Consider the following 11,360-nt stretch of genomic DNA (forward strand, 5'->3'; position numbering starts at 1 on the left):
ACACACTTACACGCGTCACTTACCATTTCCCTAATTAGGGGCCTGTTTTTTATTTTTTATTTATTTGGTTATACACACGCACATCCACTCACACAGACCAAAGGCTCTTTTCTACCACCATCTAGCTATGGCTGGGAATCGAACCTTGGTGTGGCTACTATGAGGCAAACAGGTTTGCCATTCTTACACTATCTCAGCCACACTGGGGCCTGGTTTATAGGCCCCACTTTCTAGCCTTTTTTTTTTTTTTTTTTGGATAAACTATTATTTTTGAATAAAACTCTACATCCAAACAAAATTCTTATCTAAATCTATCCAAGTTGTTGTAATAACTTTTCAAATTACATGCTCCTTCTCTTTCTCCATTTCTTTCTCCTTGTTCTCCTTTGCTTCCTCGTATTTCTTCTTCTTTTTCTTTTTTATCTTCTAAATTTGTACACGCAGGTTTTTTTTCTTTCCTTCTTCTCCTCCTTAGAGATTATCAATTCAATTCAATTCAGAATACTCGCATTCATTCAATTCAAAACAATTCAATTCAATTCATAATGAACCGAACATGTTATTAAGGTGAAACAATTGTATAGTACTAAATGAACGGAACATTATCCATTATATAAAATCAAATTCAAAACAATTTTCTGCATAATGAACCGAACGTGTTATTAAGGTGAAACAATTGTATAGTACTAAATGAACGGAACATCAATTCGTTATTAAGGTGAAACAATTGTATAGTGCTAAATGAACGGAACATTATCCATTATATAAAATCAAATTCAAAACAGTTTTTTGCATAATGAACCGAACACGTTATTAAGGTGAAACAATTGTATAGTACTAAATGAACGGAACATGATCCATTATATAAAATCAAATTCAAAACACATGTGTCTACAATTTAGAGATTATCAATTCAATTTAATTCAGAACACCTGCGTCCATTCAATTCAATTCAATAATGTTGGAGGAGGAGGAGAGGACGTATGCGTGTATTTAAAAATAATGAGAGTGGTTTTTGTTGGTGTTGGACCTACTTAAATAAACTTAAATGAAAAAAATACTTGAATGTGTAGCAATCCTGATTACTTTTATCTATGAATGTTTAAAATATTGATAAATTTATTAAAAAAAAAACTAATTTTATACTCATAAAGATAGAATTCTCTTGACAAAACACGTTAAATTTTAAAAGAATTGCTATAAATTTTAAAATTATCTTCAAACCAAACTTGATCTAACCTAAATCCAATCTTAGCTCTAATCCTATTTCATTGTCAATTCACTATCACCACCACCATAACTGTCCACATTAAGCAAATATCCGGCACTAAAGTAACGTTTGAAAGAGAGACAGAGATTGAGACTGAGAAATAAAGACTGGGAGATGGGGACTGAAATAAGTCTCGGTAGTGTATTTGGTATAAATTAGGAGACAAGAGATTGAAATAAGAATGAAGCCATAATTTAATTTGTACAAAAAGTAAAGTTAGAATTAATTAATTGAAATGGAGGTATTTAGGTATAAGATATTATTAAAGTTTCAGTTTCTGCTCCTAAAAATTTAATCCCCTGTGTCTCCACTTTTTAGAGGTACTGAAATATTGAAATTTTAAAAATATAAACTGAAATTTTTGTACCAATCTTCAAGCCAACAAATATGATACTAAATTTCAATTTTTTAATTTGCCTCAATACCTTAAAACAAACATTATCTAAAAGAGCCTTCTATTAGCTGGTTACCACCTTCCCCACCATTGCATTGGTATGATCGTCGGCTGTGATTTTGGTGCTCACTTGGCTAGAATTCAAGACAGGAAGCACAGATATAGATATGGTCTCTCTTTGAATTGTAATTTTTTCTTTGCGTGGTCGGTCACATTTCACTTTATTCACTTTATTGGAACACTTGATGGATATCAAGAAGCTTAATTATGTTGAATATATAGAATTTAATTTAAGCAGAAGTATTAATTAAAATCTTAAAAGTTATGATTTTTCATATTTGAATTAATTGTTATAATGAGTTTTGGTTATGATAAAGTTGAACTTTAAGATTGGAATTTTCTCGAATTTTCAGTAAAATAAAAACTTAAAAACGTAGTGTGTTATGGGTAGAGAAAAGACCATCTTTGTGTCGTTACTTTTAATTTAATTCGTCCATCAAATATTAGCATCAAGAAATGAGATTAAGTCATTAATCACTTTTAAATAATTATAATTAGACCAAAATAAAAGTTTAAATTATAATAAACTTTTAATAGATTTATTTTTGATACACTGAAATTTCTGCACAATTATTTTTTTTTTTTAAATCATGAAGGGGTAAAGTAAAACTGATGTGCATACATTAATTCACCTCTCTTAGTTGACATCAAATGAAGGAGGTAATTAACTCTTTAGATTAGAAATGGATCCTCTCAATTGTTAAAAAAAATTGAGAGTGTAAAGTGTGATTTTTAATCTTTTATTGTTCTCTCTCTTATATTTATTCTTGGTCTTACTTATAAAATCAATAGTGAAAGATTACACTTTACTCTCTTAATTATTAAAAAAAATTGAGAGGATCCATTTCTCATTAGATTCAAAGAAACTTATAAGCACGAAGGATTAATTTTTTGTGGAATAAAATAAAAACCAAGATAGAAAGAATATCAGCGCATCTAATCCATGTAAGAGGTACAAATAGAACGGGGAATAGGGGATTGAGAGTGAAGGACTATTAAAATTGGGGTTAAATTAGGTTAGTTTAGAAAATAATTTAAAAATTTTTAATAATTTTTAAATTTTTGAATAATTTTATTAAGAGAATTTTATTTTTTATGGATATAATATTTGTTTTAATTTTTAGTGGAAAGATTTGTCAGCTTTAATATTAGAGTCGGATCATTTATCCTTTTTTTTTCTTTTGAAAGGCTTTTTTGGTCTTTCTCTTAAATCCTCTCTTTCTACTCTTTTTTGCTAAGGGTTTTAGGTTTAATTTGAATAGACAGCTTAATTAAGTTCTTTTTAAAAAAAGAATTTAAATAATAAATATTTATATTAAAAGTAGTTTATAAATAAGTTATTTTGTATTTGGTTTTTTAATCCTAAAGTTTTTATTTAAAAGAAAAGTGATAAAAAAATTTTTATTATAAAAAAAGTCATTTTTTTAACTTCTCTATAAGTACTTAAATAACTTTTTAAAAAGTTATAATTTGATTTTAAAAATTTTACCAAACATTAATGTTATAACTTTTTATAAGTTAAAAGTAAAAAAAAGTAATTTATGGACCTATCCAAACTGGCCCTTATTCTAATTCTTTTAGGAATAGCAGTCTCTCAAACCAAAAGAACATGACACTATGACAACCTTTTTCTCTAAGACCATCTCCAAATAGAGAATTTATCTCAATTCCTATTTATGCCCCACTTGTCATAAAAAGTAAATTCACATCAGCTTTTGTATTTATAAACAGTAAATAGAAACTCAAAACATTTTTCTCTTCTTCATTAGAAAGAATTAAGTTTAGTCCCTTTTATGGTCTCACTTAATTAATTATTAATGTAATTAAAATTAATATAAATATTTTTTTACAATAATATTATTATAATTTATAAATTAAAAATAATTTACTTAATATAAAGAAAAAGATAGTTAAAATTTATAGTTGACGATACGTATTATGAAATTGTCATATGTGTTCAATCAAGTCCTCTTTTAGTTGTCGATGTTGCTGCCTATTTTGAAGTTGGATATTTCTTTCGAGAGAAATTGATGATATGGTGCAAAGTCTTCCTCTCCCAATTGTGGTTGTGATAAGTCATTTTTGACATCGTCATATTCTAGGTCCTTAGCAAAATTTTTTGTATAATTGTCTCTTTCATCTTCAACAATCATATTATGCAATATAATACAAGTTCTCATTATATTTGCAAGTTTCTTCTTTTTCAAAAGTGGGTTGGACCACATATAATTGCATAGTGTACTTGCAATACTCTGAATGCTCGCTCTACATCTTTTCTTTGTCTTTCTTGGCATTGTACAAATAACTTGCGTTCCTGCCTTTGTGGCTTTGATATTGATGTGACAAATGTGGTCCATTCAGGATAAATACTATCCGTTAAATAGTATCTCATAGTATAATTATCACCATTGATAGTGCAATTTACCTTCGGAGTACGATCATTTAGATTATCATTGAATACTGGTGAAAGATCAAATACGTTGATATCATTATTTGAACCAAAAATTTCAAAGAATGCATGCCATATCCAAATGTCTAAAGATGCTACAACCTCAAGTAATACAGTTGCAACCCTACGATAACCACTCATATACATACGTTTCCACGTCTTTGGACAATTTTTTCATTTCCATTGCATGCAGTCGATGCTATCCAACATGTCAGAAAAGTCACGAGCCTTCGCCATTTGTATCAGGCGTCGTATATCATTTGAATTTAGTTTTAGCAAGTATTCATCCTAGAACATTGAAATGACACCTTAAACAAAATTTTCAAGTATTCAATTGTGGTGCTCTTGCCTATGCGCACATAATCATCAACAGCATCAGTTGCTACACCATATGCTAACTTCCGTATCGCAACAGTGCATTTTTGCAGTGATGACAAGCCTCTTCTCCCAATAGCATTGATCCTCTGTTGGAAATATGAATAGGCATGTGAGAAGACATCTACTATCCAAAAAAATACATGTATTCTCATTCGAAACCTCCATAGAAAAATATCAGCACTATATATTGGCTCATCTGTAAAGTAATCTTTCAAAAGGCGATTATGTCTTGCTTCTCGATCTCTGTTGATCTATCTATGAGGAGTTGGAAAAGAGCTATTCTCAATGACTTCTTCTTCTAAATCATCAAACAAACACTCATCGATCCAATTATCTATGAGTGTATTATCTCGCCTTCTTTTACTATAAAAAGCCTCATTAAATATATAATCAAAATTTTTAGCCATTTTTTAAAATATAATATTTAGTAATTTTTGTAAGGTGAGAAACTAGTTTTGAATGGAGTTTGTGATGGTAAATGTTTGATAATTGATATTTATAAGTATATCCGCAACAAATAGCTACTTTTCAATGGCTACTTTTGCAACGTCTATTTTATAATTGTTATTTTTTTATCTAATTTTAAAACGGTTAGTTTTGTAATAGTTACTTTCATAATCAATAATGCATAATAATATTGACTAATTTTAAAAGTTACATCACAAATAAAAAAAAAAATACTATATTACAAAATAGAACAAAACAAACTAACAAAGTACACACATACATTAATATATAATAAAAATAAATAAGACTACTTAACTCTATAAATCCAAGGAACCATTAAGTAAACCACTTATTAATATTTTCTCTCATGCAATCTCATGAAAAGTTTGTCGTTTTTCAATCATTGTAGACGTATCAGTATTAAGTATTTGCATATCCATTTCTCTTTTCCTTTTTTATTGCATTTATTTTTATTTCTTTAATATATCTTTGAGTTTATAATTCTTGTTCTTTCATTACCGCTTGAATTTGTAACTCCTTTTCTTTAATTGCCATAATCTTTTCTCTATGTTCCATCTCCTCTTCTTTTTCCTTTTCTTATCCATTAGTTTCTTTTTCCTATCATTATTAATATCTTTCATGAGAAATAGTTTCCTAATAATCGATGTTTTTTTTACTAAGATCTTCAGACATTTTAGACATTTGTGTTTCTTCTTTATCATTTTTCTTGCTCTTCTTTGATCCTTGTGGGCGAAAGAAAGAGTCCACACCGATTTTCTTAGCCCGATTTTTTCAGCTAACGGTATTTTTGAATTTGATGATAATGAGTATGCTCCAGTTGCACTGACCTTGATTTTTTTTATCCTTCAATTTGTGTTGGTAGTTGGCTTCTCCATTTTTGTTCCAAATGAAGCATATTCCAATACCTCTCAAACATGAATTTTTATCATAATTTGTGAAATAAATTTTATAGGCCAACTCGCTTATATCATAAGCATTCGAACCACTCCTTATATTTCGACTAGCTTGAGCGTAGCAACCAGCAAAGTGTGCAACTACTTTGTTGATCTTATATCATCGTTTCTTACATGCAACTATCATCCTTTTCATATCAGCACTAAATTCTACACAATAGCCGTGAATTCGATTCCAAAATGTTTCATCCTTTTGGTCAGTACTAACGATAGGGTTAGTTAAAATATTCAACCATATACTGATCAACATCTCATCCTTTTCAATTTTATCATCATTGAGGTCGATAGCATCTAATCTATGAGGGTTGGCAAAATCTGAATATTGGGAATTTGGACTAGATTGTATCGGAGTCTGAAAAGATAGGTTAAAAGAGCCACCAACACCAGATGAGTCATGTCTCGATGCATAGAATTGAGTTGGAAATGACAAGGATGTTGGAGTAACATTTCCGATAGAGGGATTAAATATGGATGAAAATGGATAATTTGGTGTTTGTGAATTTTGATTATGTGGTTGGAAAATAGGAAATTGATTATTATGAAAAAGCTTGAAAACTGAAATTAGGAAGATTTTGTACATTTAGACTTTAAAATGTATTTGGTAGTTTGAAGTTTTGATTTGGAATTTGAGAATTTGAAGTTTGAGATTGTTGGGTATTTGGAGTTTAAAAAAAAATTAAATAATTGAGAAAAGAGTTGAATTGGTTTGGATCGATTTTTTTGAACAAAAAATAATAACAGCAAAACGTTGATTTCATAAATTTAAAAGAAAATTGAAGAGTATAAAAAGTTGTGAAAAATAAAAGTATATGTAAGTAGTATATATAAAATAATAAATATTAATTTATTAATAATAACAGTAATATAAGCATGAATTGATATATCTTATATATCCATAAAAAACAGTTTTGGATTTGTAAATCCCAAGTCTCTTGGGTGAACTACGACAGATTTGAATGTAAGTTTTTGTAGCATGATAACATATAAAGACTACAAATAACAATCTATTTGCTTCTATTAATAAAATATATAGATGATTACACTTTGTAACTATCACTTTTGATATCTACAAAATTACTAAAAGATTTATTTATATGTTATAAATTTAAAAAAATAAAACGCATCTATTAGGTTAAAAGCTGCAATATAGAAAAAGTATAAATAAAAAGAGTAGTAACATTTTATGAAATAGATTATGAAAAAAATTTCTCTCGTCTAGAGATCAGGGTTGATGTAGTTTAAGTAGTTGAAATTCAGATCAACAAAGAATCTAGAAACCTATCCCTACATAATATAGAACATCAATGCCTAAGTTCATAAAATAGCAGTTATCCTATATTTCAGAATTGATTGATCCGTATAAGATATCATTTTAGTTAAGGTGAGCAAGCATCAGAATATACATAAGGGAAAAAGAAAAAGGAAAAACAATACTTGTAGATACAGACAGACCCACAAAACTTGTGGGTTTAGGAGTTGGTTTTTCAATACACATGGATATTGATACTAATTCCTCCCAAATTATTACTATTACTCCGGATTGAGCAACTGTCATCACTGGTAAGTTTCTCCGCAGAAATCTTCTGGTTAGGACCACACTGCAGCCAAAGGCATGAGATTCTTGCCAGTGCTGCCCGTCCAGCAACCCCTACACGGTAAACCACACTTAAATCTGCCCAAATTTCACCAGGCATAGTTTGCAATTGAATGCTTGGATCATATCCTTCAAGATCGGACTCAGTTATCACAACTACAGAATTATCGTCAAACATCATATGATTTCTTGAAGCTATTGCAGCCTCGGAAGCCTTAGTCTTTACAAATAGATCTGCGAAAGGTGCATGTGCAACAAATCTTCTCCCGATGAGGTAGCGGTAGTAATCCTGAACAGCCTGATCTCAAAAATAAAGTTAGGAAAATTTAGCCATAATTATTATCCATTTTCCGTACACCATTCTAAAATAAGAACAGTAGCGCTTAACTTACCATTGCTCTAAAATAATCCAAATCAGTCCCCAAGGATTTTAAAAGCGGACACTTTAGTCCCTAAGAAAAATTAATACACAAATTAATTCCCAAGGTTTTACTTTGGCGGACAAATCAGTCCCCAATTCATTTTTCTTGGGGACTAAAATGTCCGTTTTTAATATCCTTGGGGACTGATTTGGGTAATTACTTTGCCCAAAAAATGAACTGGGGACTGATTTGTCCGCCAAAATAAAACTTTGGGGATTAACCTGTGTATTAATTTTTCTTGGGGACTAAAGTGTCTACTTTTAAAATCATTGGGGACTGATTTGGGTAATTACTCATAAAAGTATAATATCCAAGCACTCAGAAAAATAGGACAATCAAAGCCATACAGAAAGTCACATGATATGTTATAATAACCAAATGACATTTTATACTTACTTGCCACTGAGATGAAGCCAAAAGCACCCTTGGCCGAATTGACTTCACATAATCATATGCACCCTCCGGGGTCATTAGTTTGTGGTGCACCTACACAACAGCTTGGATTGTAAGAAAAACTAGGACTGTGATCATTTTATACACTCTTAAGGCAAGGTACCAACCAGATAACAAATAACAACAGTTGTGCTGCGACCACGCCCAGCTTTGCAGTGGACATATGTAGTGTGTCCAGATAATGCATTTTCTTCAGCAAAAGAACCCAATAATCAAATCAATAGGGGAAAGAAGTCAACATAATTTCAAATGTGTAGAATAACTATCAAAATGAGAACCGTTGTTGTTCAAAGCCTATCTGTAGATTTCCATAAGTTCTTAACTTGTAAAACCTTTATCCAGATCCCTTTTTCTTTTTGTGCAGGTAAAGAGGTGTAGGTCTTTGATAAAATCAAGAGAAGTATAATGCATGACAATGAGGAGTGTAATGTGTAAGGATTAGGGATATGAAACAAACTGTAGACATCATCAATCCATGATGCTTCCATCTTATAAGGCCACATTATGCAACAGTTTACAAATACATTAAATATTAATGATCATTTATCCTCCAAAGGAAAGTAACACTAGTGTATATGACCCTAAATTTAGTCAAGATATTTTCATAATACTGACCATGTATGAAGTCCACAGCACGGCATATATCATGCAACGATGGAGCAAAACAGTAATCTCTAGTAGGAATCACTAGATGGTCAATTCCATGAGCCTGTCATATTCGTTCAATGTATTATTAATAATGAAATCTTTCGAAAAACACCCTAGATTCTATTATAATCCAGTGCAAAATGCAGAACAACAAACATAACCTCACACAACCCAATATAGACAACTGGTAAACATCAAAAACAAATGTTTCCAGTCTCTCTGCAATTAAAGAAATTGTTCACAAAATCTACATCCCTCATTCCCCAGATTATAAAATTTCAACTGAACTTCATTCTCATTGAGAAAATTAGCCCACAAAAATACCAATACTCAGTAGACGAACAAATGCAATTTCAAGGGAAAGGGCTATGCATAATATACTCACATAATATAATGTGGTTGGAACCAAAGTCTCATATGACTCATTCAATGTGACAACCCCACGAACACCAAGCTCCTTCAGACGGGGAACATCAATTGGAAATGGAACAGCACCTAATAATATGAACTGAAAAAGAAGAAATTAAGTACGTCAGAATTAGGAGGAGTTCAACTTTCAAAACATAAGACAATATTCAAATGTAACCAATAAAAACATGCAATCTCAGCTCAAACTTTCAAATCAAAATCGTTCCTTTCAACTCTATGCCAACTATTTCAAACCCAGTTAGTCTAGCAGCCAACTCTAAATCAACAGGGAACAAACATTTGAAAACTGCAAACATGCCCTTTCCATATTATGGTATTAATTAGTAGAGTTTAATTGATAGTCACCACCATTTTAAAGAGATATATATACAAGCATGAAGCATCCAATTACATATTGTCAGTAATGAACTGACCGATACAGAACGCTAAACTCAGTATAAGACATTTCAACACATTGTTGGATGTCAATACAAAGAATAAACTAACTATTAAACTATGACAGTCAGACAATATCTATTATAGTGATCAACAGAGAACAAAGGCCAAAATTAATAGCTACACTGGCATATATTAAAGCAGGTGAAGAAACCAAAGGAGGCAAATTCACTCAATATATAGATCCCTCTACATGTTAATAATCACACACCTCTTTCACCAAGTTTATGTGGATTTATATCAAAACAATCACATCAATGAGAAATAAAACAATTGTTCATAATAGCCACTACTAACACAACAATGCAATATAAATATCTAATGCAAGCCTTTAATCAAATGATAAAAGATTCAAAAACATAATATTAACCACAATTACATAATAAGCTAACACCATTCAGTGTATGACATAGAACTGAAAACTAAGCATACCTCGTCAACCTTATCCCACCATCGAAATTCGGCCTGAATCTTGTTCCTTACAACATTGTAAAGCAGCGTGGGATAGAAAAGCGCGCGAGCCCCCGCTCCAACCAAAACCTTCTTTGCATCATAGCCCCTAAAGCTTGATGACCTCTCTTCCTCTCCATTTCCTTCCACCTCACCACCACACTTCAATTCTTCTATACGCATAACTCACTTACAAATTCGTAAAAACAACTTATACAGTACTATGAACAGATTTACAAAACAAAAAGGAGAAATGGAAGCCCTAATTGACAAATTAGATATATTCACACAGTTATCGACAACACATATCAACGAATCTATTGCATCCAACTCCACGGACACAAAGATGAGAGAGAGAGAGAGAATCGTATTCTGTCCGAAATTGCCAATTGAGAATCACGGAACCTATGAAACCCGAAATCTACACCAATTCGAACAGAGAATGGTACTAGGACAAGAGCTAGAACGAGAAAAACAGAACTCTACGAGATTTTGCCAGGAAATTGAGACCATCGGGACGCTGGAAACTAGGCTAGAATGATGGGTGAATAGATTGTCGTAATTTCCGCCAGAGAGAGAGAGAAAGAATAATTAGGAGGGGAAAGAAAAGAGGGAGGGGAAAGTATCAGAGGAGAAAGTGGATTTGGGGATTGGAATCCCTAACCCTAGATTTAGGATTTCGGTTCAAGACTCGAGAGTTCAGAAAAGTTAGTGTTCTCTTTTTTTTAAAAAAAAAAAACAAAAATGGGCCACTAAACAAACTCGGAAATGACGAAACTCACGAAAGTGAAGGAAAACGTTAAAGAGAAGAGGGGAAGAGGGAAAGGTTTGAATGACATGATGGTGACTCACAGGGAAGGTGAAAGTCGATGAAAGAATGACACGTAATCCGCCAATCAGGCATTACCGACAGCCCATTGGCCAATTTTCGCGGGAAGTATTTCTTCAATTAAGGTA

The 11,360-nt window shown here is 31.4% G+C and overlaps 1 protein-coding gene across 2 annotated transcripts; it reads right to left on the bottom strand.

Moving 5' to 3' along the window:
- On the bottom strand, positions 7,282-11,155 carry LOC107629611 (putative dual specificity protein phosphatase DSP8). 2 transcript variants are annotated; one of them, XM_021120655.1, is made up of 7 exons: positions 10,974-11,155; positions 10,386-10,766; positions 9,475-9,597; positions 9,057-9,150; positions 8,549-8,631; positions 8,385-8,474; positions 7,282-7,864 (listed from the first exon to the last, which is right to left on the bottom strand). In XM_021120655.1, the coding sequence occupies exons 2-7, from the start codon at positions 10,584-10,586 to the stop codon at positions 7,457-7,459; spliced, it is 999 nt and encodes a 332-aa protein (XP_020976314.1). In that variant the 5' UTR covers positions 10,587-10,766; positions 10,974-11,155; the 3' UTR covers positions 7,282-7,456. The 2 variants fall into 2 exon arrangements, with proteins under 2 accessions (XP_020976314.1, XP_016187922.1); XM_016332436.2 differs by having other exon boundaries at positions 10,386-11,155.

Source organism: Arachis ipaensis, chromosome B01 (genome assembly GCF_000816755.2).
Source record: "Arachis ipaensis cultivar K30076 chromosome B01, Araip1.1, whole genome shotgun sequence".
In the NCBI taxonomy this organism is placed as follows: Eukaryota; Viridiplantae; Streptophyta; class Magnoliopsida; order Fabales; family Fabaceae; genus Arachis; species Arachis ipaensis.

Coding starts and splice junctions, on each gene's coding strand:
- LOC107629611 (XM_021120655.1), bottom strand. CDS start 10,586: ATGCGTATAGAAGAATTGAAGTGTGGTGGTGAGGTGGAAGGAAATGGA. Junction 9,598..10,385: donor GGTGGGATAAGGTTGACGAG/GTATGCTTAGTT, acceptor CTTCTTTTTCAG/TTCATATTATTAGGTGCTGT. Junction 7,865..8,384: donor TGGCTTCATCTCAGTGGCAA/GTAAGTATAAAA, acceptor TTTTGAGATCAG/GCTGTTCAGGATTACTACCG.